This window comes from Stigmatopora nigra, unplaced genomic scaffold, assembly GCF_051989575.1.
Source record: "Stigmatopora nigra isolate UIUO_SnigA unplaced genomic scaffold, RoL_Snig_1.1 HiC_scaffold_37, whole genome shotgun sequence".
Lineage (NCBI taxonomy): Eukaryota > Metazoa > Chordata > Actinopteri > Syngnathiformes > Syngnathidae > Stigmatopora > Stigmatopora nigra.
In genome coordinates, this window is record NW_027551616.1 from 80,001 (window position 1) to 99,576 (window position 19,576).

General features: G+C 42.0%; 1 protein-coding gene and 1 long non-coding RNA gene across 18 annotated transcripts in view; both read left to right on the forward strand.

The window, feature by feature from the left end:
* Window positions 1–761, forward strand: part of LOC144192959 (uncharacterized) — a 16,187-nt gene extending 15,426 nt beyond the window's left edge. For all 12 annotated transcript variants that reach the window (XM_077711802.1, XM_077711804.1, XM_077711801.1 and 9 more), the window contains 2 exons: window positions 1–50; window positions 136–761. The exon at window positions 1–50 is cut by the window's left edge. In XM_077711802.1, coding sequence (XP_077567928.1) covers window positions 1–50; window positions 136–380 — 295 coding nt within the window. In that variant the 3' untranslated portion in view covers window positions 381–761. The remainder of the gene's footprint in view (window positions 51–135) is intronic.
* A 3,412-nt stretch (window positions 762–4,173) lies between these two features.
* On the forward strand, window positions 4,174–14,780 carry LOC144192958 (uncharacterized). 6 transcript variants are annotated; one of them, XR_013325515.1, is made up of 6 exons: window positions 4,174–4,371; window positions 5,128–5,234; window positions 6,027–6,099; window positions 6,158–6,231; window positions 6,585–6,790; window positions 10,446–14,780. It is a non-coding gene; the product is annotated as an uncharacterized LOC144192958 (long non-coding RNA). The 6 variants fall into 6 exon arrangements; XR_013325513.1 differs by having other exon boundaries at window positions 6,027–6,231; XR_013325516.1 differs by lacking the exon at window positions 5,128–5,234 and having other exon boundaries at window positions 6,027–6,231.
* The last annotated feature ends 4,796 nt before the right edge of the window (window positions 14,781–19,576 follow it).

Sequence of the window (19,576 nt, forward strand, 5' to 3'; positions counted from 1 at the left end):
TTTTCACTGGAGGAAAGAGCAGGTTAAGATGAGAATTGATGCTGCCCTTGGTGAGTGTAATATCTAGACATTTTCTGGGTTCCTAATTTTACCGTGTACAGAAATCATCTTGGTTGTTTCTGTTCTTTACCACAGCGCACTTCTCCCGTCTCCTCCCTAATGAGGCCAATGTCCAAAAGTGGTTGAATTGGCAAGGCTGGAAGAATGACGGCCCCACAGCAAATGAAGTGATTCAAGCTTGGAAGCCGTCGGGTTCTTTTGAGGACATCCCATTTTCCGCACCTATCCCGAGACCTCTGAGGTCTCAGAAGTTGAAAGAGTTGAGAGTGAGAGTTGAAAGATGTCGCCAGAGAAACGGCAGCTGGGAACCCGGAAGATGAATGAACGAATTAATGCGTTGTTACCAATTGACCTAGCCAAATGGGTTCATTTTGTACTAACATAAATGGTATCTCAGTGAGTAAACCCATCTGTTCTGCTAAATTTTAATGATATCTTTTCATTGGACAATACTGAAGAAAGGTCACTTAATACCATGTGAAGTAGTCACTGTAAATCTTGGATATTGACAGAAATGTATCTTTAAAATAACTCAAAACGCTGCCATCAACAGTGTGTACACCCTAAGTGAAAATCTCAACAAATTAACCAAGAATTAGGACCAATAGGGCTTTCTCCCACACTGTTAAGTGATAGTTGTTTTTGTAACTAGATGTCAGCTTTGTTATTTTAAACATTAAAATATAGACCACAAACTTCAATTTATAATGTTTTTTTTAACTCCGGTTTCCAACCACGTTCCAAAAACATGCATGGTAGGTTGATTGGACGCTCTAAAATTGCTCCTAGGTATGAGTGTGCATGGTTGTCTGTCTCCTTGTGCCCTGTGATTGGGCCTCTGGCCCAAAGTGAGATGAGATAGGCTCTTGCGCCCCGAATGAGTATGAAGCGGTTCAGAAAAGGAGATGAGATGAGTTTTTAAAAAATTTGATAAACACTACAGTAATCCCTCAAACATCGCGTATACTATAGACGAGACATGGCTGTGATAATAAAAAATTAGAATCACCATCATCATCATCATTATTACTACATAGCATAGTAAGTTTTTGCACCTGAGGGGATAATAATTTTTGATATAATATAGCATATCCCACTTGAATAATCCATTTTACATAACAATATACATGTTAATCTCGAATAAAAACCTATGCCAGAGATACGACAGAACAGGCTCGACTTCCAGAATTAGCTTTGACCTGAAAGCCTAAAGTTTCCTACCAAGCCTCTGGTTGGGGAAACTTACTGAGATTGCAACGAGCTGCGCCATGTTTGTTGAGTAACTTTACTGGACAGCGAGCACTACCATGTGCTATAAATAGAGCGCCACGTGCAAATTGATGTTTAGCACAAGGCATAGGAGGTCCTTGCACTCTGCGTTCTCACCGACCGGCGTCCCGGAAAGGCAATGCCGCCGATGCAGATCCATGTGATACGTTGTCATAGATGCTCGAGGCAGGAGAGCGGTGAAAGGGCTGACGTGCACTGAAGCCCAGACAGCGCATGAAACTCAGAGGCTCGGGAGAAAACAAAGGTTTTAAGTTGGAAATTATTGCTTTTTGGAGAGCATTCGGCTATGAAAATCAGTAGGGCGGCCATATTGAGACACAAGTAGAGTGTAATGAATTGGTATATATTTTTAACACAAAAAGTCAACTTCAAGTGTCCAATTGTTGTTTGTAGCTCATTCATACTGTACGTAGATGATGAAATGCTTTCATTTTTTGAGCCCAAAACCAGATGTCTGATCGAGGCAAATGACGAGCACGGCGGCCCAACGGCACCGATGTTCCGATACTTTCCTGCACAAATGAAACAAGTTTCTGAGTCACTCGTGAGAAAGACACAGAGTTTGCACTTTTGCGAAAAACCCATTTGTTCCTTCATTGAATACATTTCCATATATTGGCAATATAAGGCAGACTCCCAAGCACCCCCAGTCCGCGCATAAAAATGGATTGTCCTAATAGTTGTGGGAATCTATGTGGCAAAACTGACCTTGAATGCAATGTTTTTAGTTCCCCATGTACTGGTTCAGCATACCTGCCATCCTCAATGGCCACAGGGGCGGAGCCAGAGCTCCAAGCACCTGCAGAACAAAACCAAACACAAAAACAACACAACCTACAACATAATGTATACCCAGGCTGACAGCAGTCCATGGGAGAGACTCAGAAGATGCTGAGCATCATAACTTCTCTCACTGAAGAGCGAGATGGGCTGCTTGGGACAGTGGGACTGAGTGCTCACGCATGGCTATGCTTACTCTGACAACTTTGGCCACTTCAGGTATTTATCCCTGACTGGTGTGTGTGATATGAACATCAACTGACTGTGAATTTTCAACAGAACGGCATCCTGCATTACTGTGGCTTCCGAATTCTCGCACCTCAAATTTTCTGGGCTCCAGGTCACATTTCCCGTGAGGCCAGTGCCAACCTTCTCCAAGCCTGGCACACCCGCCTTGAGGGTCTTCTGGAGGAGGCCCCCTCTGACCTTAACGCCCATGGACTACTCTGATGGGGAGAAGGGCTTTCGGCTGAAGCCCGAGGTCCAGCAGAAGCAATCTACTGAGAAGTTTGGCCTCACTGTGGCCGTTCACTTGGGACTGGCTGTGCCACCTAACAACATGATGAGGGCTGGAGTTTGAAGTCTCACTGAATAAAAAATAAATGAAATTTACCTTTTGGATTTTAATATTCCTAATTTTGTGTATATTTTATTTAAAGTCCCTCATTTACCTACTTGAGTGCTAAAATAAGCAGGGAAGTATATTACTCAAAAGGAAAGCAATTGGCTGGGTCTTGCATGGGCTGAAAGATTGAAGCAAGCACACTTAAGATCATTTAAATTGTAATATTCCCACTTTTTAAAAATTTGTCTTTTTTTATTTATACCATGAGGACAACAAATCAATGTGTATTTTGTGTGTGTACATTTTTCAGTAAAAATTGAGCTCTTCAGAAGACAGTGCAGTGGTTGAAAAGGAATGATGGTTTGCTACGAAAAATTCCTTTTGATGAGTCTGAGGAAAATCAGACTGCAGTCAATGGGGTGAAAGAAGAATTTACAACAGGCAATTTCTTCAAACTAATTGAATTATTAAGAGGATGAAAAAACATATTTTGGATATCTGGCATCAAGTTGTAGTAAATCTACTAATAGTTTGTGATTTTGAGCAACTAACCATGAGGCCTATCTCAGCTGACAGACAACCATGCATGCTTACACTTGCAATTTAAAGTGTCTAATCAGCCCTACCATACATGTTTTTAGGATATGGGGGGGAAACCAGAGTACCCAGAGGAAACCCACCCAGCCTGAGAGAACATGCAAATTCCACAAAGGTGGACTTGACCTGCATTTGAACCGAGGACCCTGCCTTGTTCTAATGCTCAATTTGCCTAATTATTTCATAAAATCAATACTCAAGTACTAAGACATTGATTTCTATGAGCAGCCAAAAGTTGCCCTCCTGTAAGTAAGAAGAGTACAACTTCTAAATATTCTAATTTTGCGTAATAATATTTTTTTATGGACTCTCCCACAATTACGGGATGTACTTGAACGCCTTAAAAGCGGAAGCTCCGCCCCCGCGACGGCAATCGAGCGAGCTGAAGACGGCCACACACGTGTTTTCTGGCCATGGTGCTCACACCGTGGACGTTTGCTCGATTTCGCCGGTGTGTATGACATACCTGTCAACCTCGAACCATTTGTGATCTTACCAAATTTTGTTTTCGCCCTTACATATATGTATAAATACATGGAAAATCTTACCACTTTACTTTTTTGTAAAAAATCACGAACAACAAGTAGGAACAGGAAACGGAAATCACATGGTGAAAGTGTTACAAAACGAAATGTTTATCATGATCTTTTTTTTTTAGCCAATCAGAGGCGCCGGTACATATATCACTTGGCAGACATGCGTTTCCGGGAAGAAACAATGGCGGATGGTGAAAAATGGCTAGAAAGTGCCTTAATTTATTTTTTTTTCTCAAAATCACCGTTTAGCGTACCATTTTCATGTGTACAGCGTACCAATATAAAAATGGGCTTTCAGTTGTACCAATTACGGCGAGAACGTACCAGTTGACAGGTATGGTATGACCATGCCCACGGCGATGGAACCCTGGCAGATCTCCGGTGCTCATCCTTGAAGCCCAGCTCTTTCAATACCAGTTAGCCTGCGGGGATAAACTACGCCATATTTTCCATATCTCCCTCTTTTACCACACCTGAATCAAATGATCAACTCATCAGCAAGCTGTCCAGAAGCTTGATACGGATCTATATTATTCTTATCAGGTATGTTGATAGGGGAAGATAGGAAAACAAACCGGATACGGCCTCTCGAGGACTGGAATTGGCCACCCCTGTATTTTGTGATAGGCTCGCTGTTAGCATGAACCTTACGCTAGCACGAAAGCTAACGCAAGCTAGAGCATGCAAAAATGAGGACGGCTCGGGTAGAAGTCGAGTAAATGTATCACTTAAATCAATTTACTTTATTTTCACGACCGGGCTATTGGTGTTAATTCATTTTCGTTCTCACAACGCCACGCGCTCTTTTTCCGTCCTGGAGGATTTTTTTAAACACGAAAAATACACGTAATTTGAATCATCAGTCAGTTCTCAATTCATTGTTTATATTTCAAAACTATCAGAGAGCCTGACTCCCGTTTTTCTTGTATGTCAATATTGGAGCTAATTTGAATAATGGCGTGTGTGTTTCAGTACCTATTTGGACCGCGAGGGTGTAGTAATGTGAAAATTGTGTTTCAAGACGTGTGGAATTTGCAACACTACACTTGAGTGATAATATAAACAGAATATAAACATACTTTATATTTATTTATATGATGTTAGTCATGTCGCATTTCGGTTGTGGGTACAATTTCTGATGTTAGCCATTGTTTGTTCTTGCCCTGGAGGATTTTGTGAGTTATTGACAAACAAACATAGACATGACATTATTGAAGAATCTATTTTTAATACTCGTATTCGCTAGAAAAATAGATGGAATCGTGATCTAAATCCCGCTTAAAAGCTCTCTTTTCGCAGAGTGAATAGATGGGGAAAAAACAAAACAAATGACACTGAAAGACATTCAGTTCTTTCCTTATAACTCCATGAACTGCCCCAGACGATCAGTGACTGACTTCGAAGAGGTGAGGCTTTATTGCATTGCTTCCCAAAAATTGAAATATGTAATCACAGATTATACTATGAGAAGATTCAAATCGTAATGAGTTAGAAGTCATCATGTTTGTGCTTATTTTTATGTCAAGTAAACCGGAAGCTCTTTGGTTTTCCAGACTTCAACTTTTATCGAAGGAAGTCTTTGTGAGCACAAAACGTCTCTTTTCTTAATGTCTGGTGGTTGAAGCAATATTGGGACGAAAAAAGTTACAAATCAAAACATCCCTTGGTCTCCCCACACTTCACATTGTCATTTACTGCTACTGTGTGCAAATAATCAAGTCTGTCCTCTCAATTAATGTTGCTCAAACTGAAGTTAATTTTTATAACTGGTCATTATTGGGGTAGACCTGCCAACTGGTTTAATAATTGTTTGTTCATGTCCAGCCAATGTGGCCAAACTGGTTTTACAATTGTTTGTTAGGACAGTGGAATGTAGGAAAAGCCAACGAGCTGGCCTTGCAATTGTTTGTTCGCACTACAAATTGTAAGATAGCTAACTAGCTGGCCTTGCAATTGTTTCCTTGTATTGTGGAATATGGCCAACTCACTTTGGAACTGTTTGTTCGAAACGTGCAATATAAGATAGGCTGCGGCAGTTTGTGTGTGCTATAAAAATATCGTGTTTTCATACAACTTAAACCTGCTAATGTCTAACCATATTAGCCCAAAGTTTTGTTTACATAAGCGCTGTCCTACATCACTGTCTTAGAAATATTACCCTTTAGTTCCTATAAAAAGACTGAGCTCTGTTCATTCAGAGAGAATTGCGAGGAAGGCAGGCTGTGAGAGGTTGACAGCTGTCGGTGCATTCTCCAACCATCCTGCAGTCCGGTAATAAACCTATTTCCTATTTAAATTGATCTCACTCGTTCTTAACCTGCTCCTGAAGTTGTATTTTCAGACCTATCAGTCATTCATAACACCATACACAAGATGCTGCAGGTTATTGGGCTCATCGTTAAGGTAACTTGAACCCACACAAAAATATGACACGACATGATACGCCAGCTACTAGCCAAACTTTTTTTTAAAAGGTAGCTGGAGCTTGCTTGTCCTTTGTTCAAGTAATGTACAGTGTATTGGTATTAATTGGTGCTCAAACATTTACATATTCACCTTATGTATCCGGCAATTTCTGGATCCTGGGTTTCGTTTCACTGCGCTAGCATTAGCACGGCAGGCAACCCCAATCCCTTCAGGACGGGACTTTCAAACAATTGCTGTATTCACTTGAACATACGAGCAGGAAAAATGCTCAGTTAGTTGTGGTTTCTTGGAACGAAACGGTTTGTAGTGAGCCTCTTTTGTTTTTGCAGGGTACTCCCAATGTTTATTGTGCAGCTGTTGGCAAAGAAGTTTTGGATCCTGGGGCACTAATTGGGCCAGAGACAGTGCTTTTCCTTGCTCTGACCCGGCTGGCATATGTAGCAGTTCAACGGCTCCTGCTCTTTCAGTGTGGTGAAGGTTCCCTTCTCCACCAGGATCTTCAAGCACTTTTTGCATAAAATATGAGCGTGTCAAAGTAAGTCAACATTCGCATCTACCCCAAAATACTTTCCGCCTCATATTTGGAAATTCAAGTCCTCGTTATTATGAAGTTATTTGGTTTGAGTGATGTAAGGTCTGTATCTACATTTGCTGTAATGATAGGAGAAAATATCCTGAGAGAACAAAATAGGAAAACGATAAGATTAAAGTTGAAAAAAATGATAATTTTGACAATACATGAAGATTAATTGTTTGGTTTGGCGTTAGCGAAGTAAGGTCTATCCACGCAAAACTACTTTAGCCGCAATAATGGGAGATTAAAATCATTTTGAAAGAAAAAAACATTTCAAAAGGACAAGATTAAGGTGGTAAGAGGATTTATTTTGACGCCAGGTGAAGGGGAACTTGTTTTTGCGTTAACGATATTTGACAAACATCTCGGGCAAACCTTTTTTTTTTAAACGAAGGTAGATTAGATGTTTGCATCAAATATTGCAAAGACAAACTGGGAGCGCCTGAGAAAAGAGGGAAAAAAGTTAGGCGGCGCAAGCAAGAAACATTGCAATAGAGCAAGGGTGGGCAATTATATTTTCTCGGGGGCCACATGTGAAACAGAAAATATTATGGTGGGCTTGACCAAAACACTGAACTCCATTCTGCATATGTTTCTTTAGAAAAAGCAACCCTGTATCGACAAGTTGATACGATGAATAATAGTATAGTTGGAGCTGCCTAACACCGAAAATGGCTTCGAGTGGTTGTTGTCGTAGCTTAGCCGCAATGCCCGCCCGGCATCCACGCATTTGCTTCGTTTCTCTTCCCCATCTACGGCGTACTTTGGGTGGGCTGGATATCCATGGAGATCCCGGAGGTCTCCGGATGTTCTCGGAGATATCGAAAGTCAGTTTGTAGTAAGTCGTGAAATTGGGTACCTTGCCTTTCTTTCCGAAAGTGATTAAATCCTGGCGACTGTAGGATAACGAACGGACTGGAGAGCAATGCGCCGCTGCACCCGTGGGCGCTGCCATCTTGAACTCTATCAACTCTATGAGAAGTCATTTATAACTTTTAGACTAGAATTTAATGCTCGCGTCATTCAACTTTTAACATTTCACAAACATCTATTTACATTAGTACTTATAGGCCCACCCTTCACTGTGGTGCTTACTTCTATTTACGTACTTTTAGTGCACATATCTAGTTCTCTGAACAGAAATTAGAGTAGATAATGTAAACTCTTAGAGTCATATATAACATTACACATTTGGATAAGGAAATAGTAGGAAGTGCATCCAGATTGTCCAGTTTGTGTCGAGTGCGTCTGCGTCCTTCTCCGGAGGTTGGTATTGTTCATCAGTCCTCTTTCTCTCTCTTGTGTCGTCCCTGGGGATATTAGAAGAGTATGTTATTGCCGTACTAGTCACCTTTACCGCAAAGACAACTGTTTGCCTTTGCAATTTTTCGAGTCCCTTTAGAGCTTGAAGTTGATAATGCCTGTCCATCTTTAAGAGCTTGAAGTTGATAATGCCTGTCCATCTTTAAGAGCTTGAAGCTGATAATGCCTGTCCATCTTTAAGAGCTTGAAGTTGATAATGCCTGTCCATCTTTAAGAGCTTGAAGTTGGTAATGTCCGTCAGTCGTCCTTTCCTCTCATGAAATCCCTAAGAATATCAAGAGAATGCATTGCCCTCCTACTTTCCATCTTCCCAAAGACGACTGATCGTCTTTGCGGTACTCCAAGTTCTTTAAGGAGTTTGAAGTTTTCCTTGGGCGATTTCCCTCTCGCGCCGACAGGATACCCCAAGACTGAGGCGGTGCTTCCCTTCAGTTCCTGTGCGATGTCCGAGGCAAATGGCCTGTAGTACTTTCACCGAGGCCGCACAAGAGAAGGTAGTGTTGTTGGTCCAAATTCATAGCAAACTGTAACGTCAACAATAATCACCTCGATTCCTTTCGCACACACAAGATCGGTTACTTTTGACTTAACATCTGGACACACCAGCCTGTATTCCCAATGGGTGGTCCATCCATACTTACCTGCTTCATCAGCCAGCGGGGTACAGATTTTGTGGTGCCTTTTGATGCTGTTCTTTTGAATCAACGGGCAGGCACGCACCAAAGATGTGAGGTAATTTCCAGTCCTCTCTTACATCTCCTGCAGAAAGCCTCAGTCTTGTCTCTCCCTCTCGCCATGAATTCTCGAGTAGGGTAGACAGCAGCTCTTAATGCAAGCCCCTTCATGAAGTAATCCAGCTTCTTTCGGGTTGTTGATCCAGGCATTGCTGTACTTATCATCTCTGAATAGTGCAGTTTCCACGTTTGTCATTCCGTTCTCTTGATGCCACGCCACGCTGCATGTTACATTTCTTTATTAGTACGTTTTCAAGCCAAGTTGTTTGTTAAGTTTTTCCGTTAATTAACCCAAGCAACAAATGCAACGCAACTGCCTCCCCTTTTTCATCGGCGTCTCCGCACCTGGATTCACCTTACCCCCGATCGCGTCGCATTACGCGACGGGATCGTAACAGTACGATCCGACCAGCATGGACCCAGCGGAGTGCCACCCACGCTCGCACCGACGCGCCCGGCGACGCCAACCATCCACCTCGAAGCTACCGGACCGCTTGGAGTGTATAAGAAACACCTCAGTATCGTTTAGAAGTTTTATAATGAACACACCGCGGTGTGGGGCTCTCAGGCACATCATTGCTGGAGATGAGTCTCAGCTGGTAGGAGAGTTAGATCCGCAGCTCACTCCTACGGCCCTCCACCGCTATGCCTTTGGGAAGCCCAAACAGTTAAATCATGAAGCCCAGGTGCGTACAACCACCAGAAATCGCCAAAGTTATCTTATGCCTATAACCAGCGGATTTGGTTCACAATGGAGGGAGCCTGAAGATTCTGGAGAGAAGGACGTCGGTGAGGAAATTGATTTTTTCGCTGGTGTTTCGGAATTCGATAGTGAATTCTTCGACCAATTCGGACGCCAAGACCCTCCACCGGAGGAGGAGTACCCCTACTTTTCCCCGACAATTCCTCCTCCGAATACCCTGACCAGCAATTTCATAGTGGGCTGGCCACCTATTATGGGCCACCACGTGATTGCGGGGGTGCTGTGCAATCCTCCCAGAGGAGGCGCTGAGCGCCACGCCCTAGAGCGAAGCGAAAAGAGTGCCTGGACACTCAAACCACTGTCCAAGCTACTCGCCTGACCTCGTCCGTCCAAGCTACTCGCCCGACCTCGTCCGTCCAAGCTACTCGCCCGACCTCGTCCGTCCAAGCTACTCGCCCGACCTCGTCCGTCCAAGCTACTCGCCAGACCTCGTCCGTCCAAGCTACTCGCCCGACCTCGTCCGTCCAAGCTACTCGCCCGACTTTGTCCGTCCAAGCTACTCGCCTGACCTCGTCTGGCGAGTAGCTACAGAGTTGTTGATCATGGAATGATCAACAACTCTGTAAATTGTTTTGATTCATGGCAATAAGAAGCGTACGAAAACGTCTATTCGAGGAGACGTTCGGAAGTTGTAAGGTGACACTTGCTGTAACGCTCCCCTCCGGAGGCTTTTATCTGTTGTATCCATTTCTATTTAATTAAATGTCAATAATTGAATAAGATGTCTTCCTGCAGTTATTGATAATTACGGACGAAGGTAATTATTAATGAACCTAACAAGACTGTTTTTCAACAGGAAACATGGAGAAGATGCACGAGCAACCCAAAATGAGAACGTCCGTACAACTGTTGCTGACCAAACAGCAGACATGAAAATAGCTGAAAAGGAGAATGCAGATCCACCTTTGCACTGTAAGGAAGTTCTCTCAGTTGAAACGTTTGAGGAGACAGGTAAGATAAGCTTATTGACGCGTTCAGACGTAATGGAAAGCATCCAATATTGATTGGAAAGATTATTGCTCGAGGAGCAATGCCATAAAGCATAAGGAACTTTTTATATTGGTTTTATTTTCTCCATAAAAGAGTGAAAGAAAGCATTTCAATTGAGAACAAACCTTCTTACAGATTTTTAAAGTAAACGATTAGAGAGAAAAGAGAGACTACAATGGATAGATATGTAACTAAATTTTAATTTTATGCCTGACTATTGGAAAATGTTGATTAAGAAAGTTTTATAGGAGATGATTGGCAAACTCCAAAGACAATGGAATGTTAACATTTGATTAAAAAAGACTACTAGTTTGGGATATTTTAGAATTTCAAACAACTGAGTTTAATATGCATCGCAATACACATTGTTAATTGAATTGGGACTTGATTACTAAACTTTTTATAAGTAATGAGTGTTAATGGCTCTAAAGGACAATTATGCTATAAAATATTAACCCTGATAAACAAGGTGTGGTTACAGTCTAGTGGGTTCAATTCTTTTCAGAATTATAAATGTTTACATTTGTTTCTGGATATTAATTGATGTAAATGTAACTGTTGCAGAGAGCGGGAAAGCTGTTTTCCTGAGGAGAAAGCAGCCTGTTTCGCTTTTTGTATTTTCCTATTTTTAGCATGATTAGTTAATTTGTGTAATTGCAGGAAAGGAAAAATCAAATATAGTTTTTGATCTTAACATGGGAGCAGTGATCAAAATAGAATAACAGCTAGTATATCTACTTTTTAGTGATAAGACATTTAGATTTTCGCAAAGTAAGTAAAAAAAGTAAGATTGTTGTGATTTTTGTTCATTTGAGGATTAAGCCCAACCAAGTGGCCGTATGCAGGTGTTGAGCACGCGCTAAAGATGACAGCAGCTAAAGCAGCAGCGCAAACACTTACTGCACAGTATCCACAACAAAACTGAGCCGAAAACAGTATTACTTAATATGCAAAACATTGCATCACAGAAGGTAGAGATGCATCTATACAGAAAGGCACAGACCAGTCTGCAGAAGACCTGTACACAACTAAAGGCCGAGCGGGCCTACTAAAAATTATTGCAAAATTGAGCCATGGATTGAACCATGTCTCAACAGGGGGGATAATGGAAATGGTACAGCGTGTGTTCCATGTCCCAGAGGTCTAAATACCTACTTTTACATTTTTTATCGGAACTGTATGATTTGTTGAAGACATGGTGTGCAAGGTAACCTCAGGCCCAAACGAGGACAACGTCCAAAAGAGTGTGGGACTGGTAGAGCAAACAAATGTTCATGGAAGACCATTTCAACATCCTCTATGGAACGGTGAAACATGACAAAAGACTAAGGGCGAGGCAGATCTACTCACAGAATGGATGGTAACATGTTTGGAGAAGCTTGTCCAAAGAACATGCAAAATGCCGGGATCCCCTTTTGTCTACTTTACAGGAGGTGGTGAAGCCAGGTGACTGGATGCTGATCCGAGTCATAAAAAGGAAGTCCTGGTTCTCTCCACGATGGGAAGATGCAAAGATTGCTGAGAGGTCTACGTGGATTCACCAATCTCAGGTCAAGGTGGTTCGAAACATAGGGGACTGTGAGTAGACTGCAAGCCGGACGGTACCAAAACCCTTGTCCGTGGAACATCATCAGACAACTACTCACCTGCCCCGAGCGCCCCTGGTTTAACTTTGACATTTCGGAGACTTTGCATTCCCGCGCAGAAGCCAAAATGAAAGCTGCCGCCACCCTCACCACAGCGACCCCACTATCAGCCGCAACCTGGGCGTGGCTGGATGCCCTGCCCACTGAGACTTGAGCAGGAAATCGAGATGGTCCCATGCTACTGTCGCAAAAAAGAGTGAAGTGGTATGAAAAGAACAATCCAAATAATCATTTTGAAGAAAATATGTGGTATAATTTCATGGTATTTCAGAAAAAAACTAACTGGTGTCAAAGAAAGTTGTTATGTGTGTAGTCGTATGCCTTATTCCACAGGTACCCCACCAGTGTATCCCAAGCCAATCGACCCCTTTACCTATAACACCTACACACCTCTATGGTATCCCGACATACTGAGATCACGGTATCTAGAAGGTGTATTAAGATCTGTAGTTCCCGAGGTTGATGCCACTGTACCACCTTTAACAGGTAGAAAATTCACAAGGCTTTTGAACTATGATTGGACAGATCTAGTTATGTTAAACAACGTCCCATACCCACGTGATTTTAAGGCTGTGTGTTTCGCTAGTAATATGACATTCTGGGGTAAGTCCAGACCAGTAGGAGAAGTCCCCATGAAATTCTGTAGGGACATACTTACCCCGTGCAGACGAGACACCACTAACAAAGCCAGGTTCAATGCCACAGGAGTACCCATGGGTGCCACCTGCAGGGACTATTACACTCCCTGATGAAATGGGCACTGATCCCTAAGATGATGGGTATTGGATGTGTGGGTATACAGTGTATTTGGGTTTGCCCACAGCATGGAATGGTCGCTGTGCAATGGTGCAGATGGTTCAAGATGCATTCCTTTTAAGGGGAGTGAAAATACCAGTAAGATATAAGAGATTTACACCTGTACAATTTAAACCACATGATTCAATTTGGGGTAGTGATGTCCCTGATGATCACAAATTATGGTCCACCTCTGAGAAAGTCATACTGTCACTACTTCCACAGATTGGAGTGGGTAAAGTTATGCTCCGTGTAGAAACATTGAATTATCGGATGGGACTGTTCATTAACAAAACTGTCAAGGCTCTACAAGGCATAGCAGGAGAATTACAAGCCCTTAGAGAAATGGAGCTCCAAGACCGTGTGGTCTTGGATTTGATAACAGCCAAGGATGGAGGTGTGTGCGCCATAGTCGGAGAACACTGTTGCACCTTCATCCCAGATGAAACCGGTGACGAAGGTAACATTACTCATGCAATAGCGGAAATGAAAGCCTTGGCCAACGCTATGGCCCAGGATCACTCAGCCATAAGTGCATCACTTTGGTCGTGGTTAATATCCGGGTCGTGGTTCGCGATTCTGGTTAAATTTTTAACACCATTACTTGCAATTATGTTACTCTTCTGTATTTTTTCAATGTGTATAATCCCTTGTATGAAAACTATGGTTCAAAATACTGTCCAACATACGCTGGTAGCTTACAGCGACATACAGTATCACCGCGTGGCATGCCGTACTGAAGATTCTCCCATCATTTTGAAATGCGACGAGTGATGGTATGTCGACTCATCCGGGTAATTGTACGTCTTAACTTCAAAACTGTGTTCGCTCATAAAGAGGGACACAGAGGAATTTTCTTATATAGCTTTAAAACTATCTCACGTTTTTCACCTGTGCCTTCACAAATGACTTGATTGTTTTCTTATATAACCTTAAAACTATCACGTTTTTCACTTGTGCCTTCACAAATGACTTTATTGTTTTCTTATATAACCTTAAAATTATCTCACGTTTTTCACTTGTGCCTTCACAAATGACCTTATTGTTTTCCATACTCTTTGATAAGTAACTGTTGAAGATGTTTATATTCTAGTACTGTTGGGTTAATTCTGTATTACTATTATACATATAGTTGTATTAATTCATTTCTTTGTTAAATCATTCTCTTATTATTCTCAAAGTGTTGCGAGGTCACCAATAACCGCCAAGTCATCTCTAACCTGGACTGCCTGTTCCAGGATGCTTATACAAACAATTCACCCAATCTGGGTCTTCGAGATTCGGTGATCCCTTTTTCAACGAGGCCAGGGCTATTCGGTCAATAACAAGAATGTTGCTTCTGTTATTTACAACTTAGCGACTATACCTCGTGACACATTTTGGGTTTTTCTTTATATAATTGTTATATGATTCTTAGGTCAAGGGAAGGCATAATTGTTCTAATCCAAATGTTAGGTCTAGTCTCCTGCCTTGTTGTTGGTAAAATACTTTGATTGTTATTGTAGTTCCAGATGTTGTTTTTACTCATACGTGATGGAATGATCAACAACTCTGTAAATTGTTTTGATTCATGGCAATAAGTCGTACGAAAATGTCTATTCGAGGAGACTTCTGAAGTTGTAGGAGAAATTCTGGCTTGTTGAATCTCCCCTCTGAGGTTTTATCTGTGATCCATTCTATTTAATTAAATGTCAATAATTGAATAAGATGTCTGCCTGCAGTTATTGATAATTACGAACGAGGGTAATTATTAATGAACCTAATAAGTACCTAGGTAGGAGGGATATGAATTGATGTTAAATGAAAAATCTTTCAAAGTTACCAAAGGGGGGAAATGTGAAGTATGAATGTATTTTATGCTTATTATTATTGTCTTTTGGTTTATATAGTGTAGTCACTGGAATAGAATTTTGCACGACCTTGTGGTAACTCCCGTCACGACTCCTTTTAGTTGGGGGGGGGGGGGTTATCTATCACAACACCCCCATTTCTTTGTTCACCTTCCCGCCTTAAGTTTGTCTCTGTCACATGATCTTGTGCTAGTAAAACGAGTTTGTCTGTGGGGAGTTGCCAGAGATTCGATCTGGTTACGCAGGGAGATAGACATTTCTCCTGGCGCTAACTTTTCTGGCTCCCTGCTTCATATCAAGTGAGTTAAATTCTCATCACGACTGGCTGTGTGTTTCCTCTGCTCCGATATGATTGAATGTATATGGTCTTAAACCTGACATTAGGGATATTGTTAGCGGTTATGGTTTGGGTTATGGTTATGGATGGGATTATGGTGTAGGTTAGGGTTATTGTTAGGGGTTAGGGTTAGGGTTATTGTTAGGGGTTAGGGTTATTGTTAGGGGTTAGGGGTTATGGTAAGGGTTATGGTTGGGGTTATGGTAATGATTTGGGTTATGGTTGGGGTTATGGTTTGGGTTAGGGTTATTGTTAGGGGTTGGGGTTATGATTTGGGTTAGGGTTATTGTTAGGGGTTATGGTTATTGTTAGGGGTTATGGTTATGGTTGGGAATCTGGTTTTGGTTGGGGTTATGGTTTAGGTTAGGGTTATTGTTAGGGGTTGTGGTTATGGTTTGGGTTCGGGTTATTGGTAGGGGTTATGGTTTGGGTTATGGTTATTGTTAGGGGTTATGGTTTGGTTTAAGGTTATGGTTAAGGTTATGATTATGGTTTGGGTTATGGTTATGGATGGGATTATGGTTTGTGTTAGGGTTATTGTTTGTGGTTGGGGTTATGGTTATGGTTGGGGTTATGGCTATGGTTGGGAATATGGTTTTGGTTGGGGTTATCGTTATGGTTGGGAATCTGGTTATGGTTGGGGTTAGGGTTATGGTTTGGGTTAGGGTTATGGTTTGGGTTAGGGTTATGGTTTGGGTTATGGTTTTCGGGTTATGGTTTGAGTTAGGGTTATTTTTAGGGGTTGGGGGTTATGGTTTGGGTTATGGTTATGGTTGGGGTTATGGCTATGGATGGGATTATGGTTTGGGTTGGGTTTCTTGTTAGGGGTTTGGGTTAGGGTTATTGTTAGGGGTTGTGGTTGGGGTTATGGTTTAGGTTAGGGTTATTGTTAGGGGTTGGGGTTATGGTTTGGGTTAGGGTTATTGTAAGGGATTGGGGGTTATGGTTTGGGTTTTGGTTATTGTTGGGGTTATGGTTTGGGTCAGGTTTATTGTTAGGGGTTGGGGTTATGGTTTGGGTTAGGGTTTTTGCTAGGGGTTATGTTTTGGGTTATGGTTATGGGTTGGGTTAGGGTTATTGTTTGTGGTTGGGGTTATGGTTTGGGTTAGGGTTATGGTTTGGGTTATGGTTTGGGTTATGGTTACTGTTAGGGTTATGGTTATGGTTTGTGTTATGGTGATGGTTTGGTTTATGGTTATAGGTGGGGTTATGGTTGGGGTTATGGTTAGGGTTATGGTTTAGGTTAGATTTATTGTTAGGGGTTGGGGTTATGGTTTGGGTTAAGGTTATTTTTTGGCGTTGGGGTTATGGTTTGGGTTCGGGTTATTGTTAGGCGTTGGGGTAATAGTTTGTGTTAGGGTTATTGTTAGGGTTAGGGGTTATGGTTTGGGTTAGGGTTAGGGTTATTGTTAGGGGTTGGGGTTATGGTTTGGGTTATGGTTGGGGTTATGGTTGGGGTTATGGTTAGGGTTATGGTTGGGGTTATGGTTAGGGTTATGGTTATGGTTTGGGTTAGTGTTATTTTTAGGGGTTAGGGATTATGGTTTGGGTTAGGTTTATTGTTAGGGGTTGGGTTTATGGTTTGGTTTAGGGTTATTGTTAGGGGTTATGGTATGGTTATGGTTTGAGTTATAGTTATGGTTGGGGTTATGGTTTAGGTTAGGGTTATTGTTAGGGGTTGGGGTTATGGTTTGGGTTAGGGTTATTGTTAGGGGTTAGGGGTTATGGTTTGGGTTATGGTTATGGTTGGGGTTATGATTATGGTTTGGGTTAGGGTTATTGTTAGGGGTTAGGGGTTATGGTTTGGGTTATGGTTATTGTTGGGGTTATGATTTTGGTTTGGCTTAGGTTTTTGGTTAGGGTTATTGTTAGGGGTTGGGGTTATGGTTTGGGTTATTGTTAAGGGGTTAGGGGTTATGGTTTGGGTTGTGGTTATGGTTGGGGTTATGGTTTAGGTTAGGGTTATTGTTAGGGGTTAGGGGTTATGGTTTGGGTTATGGTTATGGTTGGGGTTATGGTTTGGGTTATGGTTGGGGTTATGGTTTGGGTTAGGGTTATTGTTAGGGGTGTGGGTTATGTTTTGGGTTAGGGTTATTGTTAGGGGTTAGGTGTTATGGTTTGGGTTAGGGTTATTGGTAGGGGTTAGGGTTATTGGTAGGGGTTAGGGTTATTGGTAGGGGTTAGGGGTTATGGTTGGGGTTATTGTTTAGGTTAGGGTTATTGTTAGGAGTTATGGTTATGGTTTGGGTTAGGGTTATTGTTAGGGGTTGGGGTTATGGTTTGGGTTATGGTTGGGGTTATGCTTATGGTTGGGGTTATGGTTTGGGTTAGGGTTATTGGTAGGGGTTGGGGTTATGGTTTTGGTTAGGGTTATTGGTAGGGGTTATGGTTATGGTTGGGGTTATGGTTATGGTTGGGGTTATGGTTGGGGTTATGGTTATGGTTGGGGTTATGGTTATGGTTGGGGTTATTGTTAGGGGTTTGGGTTATGGTTATTGTTAGGGGTTAGGGGTTATTGTTAGGGGTTAGGGGTTATGGTTTGGTTTATGATTATGGTTAAGTTTATGATTATGGTTTGGGTTAGGGTTATTGTTAGGGGTTGGGGATTATGGTTTGGGTTATGAATATGGATGGGATTATGGTTATGGATGGGATTTTTGTTTGAGTTAGGGCTATGGTTGGGGTTATGGTTTGGGTTAGGGTTATTGTTAGGGGTTGGGGTTATGGTTTGGGTTAGGGTTATTGTTAGGGGTTGGGGTTATGGTTTGGGTTAGGGTTATTGGTAGGGGTTAGGGGTAATGGTTATGGTTGGGGTTATGGTTTGGGTTAGGGTTATTGTTAGGGGTTGGAGTTATGGTTTGGGTTAGGGTTATTGGTAGGGTTTAGGGGTTATGGTTGGGGCTATGGTTTAGGTTAGGGTTATTGTTAGGGGTTGGAGTTATGGTTTGGGTTAGGGTTATTGTTAGAGGTTAGGGGTTATGGTTTGGGTTATGGTTATGGTTGGGGTTATTGTTTAGGTTAGGGTTATTGTTAAGGGTTGGGGTTATGGTTTGGGTTAGGGTTATTGTTAGGGGTTAGGGGTTTTGGTTTGGGTTATGGTTATTGTTAGGGGTTATGGTTTGGTTTATGATTATGGTTAAGTTTATGATTATGGTTTGGGTTAGGGTTATTGTTAGGGGTTGGGGATTATGGTTTGGGTTATGAATATGGATGGGATTATGGTTATGGATGGGATTTTTGTTTGAGTTAGGGCTATGGTTGGGGTTATGGTTTGGGTTAGGGTTATTGTTAGGCGTTGGGGTTATGGTTTGGGTTAGGGTTATTGTTAGGGGTTGGGGTTATGGTTTGGGATAGGGTTATTGGTAGGGGTTATGGTTAGGGTTATGGTTTAGGTTAGGGTTATTGTTAGGGGTTTGGGTTATGGTTTGGGTTCGGGTTATTGGTAGGGGTTATGGTTTGGGTTATGGTTATTGTTAGGGGTTATGGTTTGGTTTATGGTTATGGTTAAGGTTATGATTATGGTTTGGGTTATGGTTATGGATGGGATTATGGTTTGTGTTAGGGTTATTGTTTGTGGTTGGGGTTATGGTTTTGGTTATTGTTATTGTTAGGGGTTTGGGTTAGGGTTATTGTTAGGGGTTATGGTTTGGGTTATGGTTATGGTTGGGGTTCTGGTTTGGGTTAGGGTTAATGTAAGGGGTTAGGGGTTATGGTTTGGGTTATGGTTATGGTTGGGGTTATGGTTTGGGTTATGGTTGGGGTTGGGGTTATGGTTTGGGTTAGGGTTATTGTTAGGCGTTGGGGTTATGGTTTGGGTTAGGGTTATTGTTAGGGGTTAGGGGTTGTTTGGTTTATGGTCAAGGTTATGGTCGGGGTTATGGTTATGGTTTTGGTTAGGGTTATTGTTAGGGGTTGGGGTTATGTTTTGGGTTAGGGTTATTGTTAGGGGTTAGGTGTTATGGTTTGGGTTATGGTTGGGGTTATGGTTATGGTTTGGGTTAGGGTTATTGTTAGAGGTTCGGGTTATGGTTTGGTTTAGGGTTATTGGTAGGGGTTAGGCGTTATGGTTATGGTTGGGGTTATGGTTTTGGTTAGGGTTATTGTTAGGGGTTATGGTTATGGTTTGGGTTATTGTTAGGGGTTGTGGTTATGATTTGGGTTAGGGTTATTGTTAGGGGTTGGGGTTATGGTTTGGGTTAGGGTTATTGGTAGGGGTTAGGGGTTATGGTTATGGTTTGGGTTATGGTTTGGGTTAGGGTTATTGTTAGGGGTTGGGGTTATGGTTTGGGTTCGGATTATTGGTAGGGTT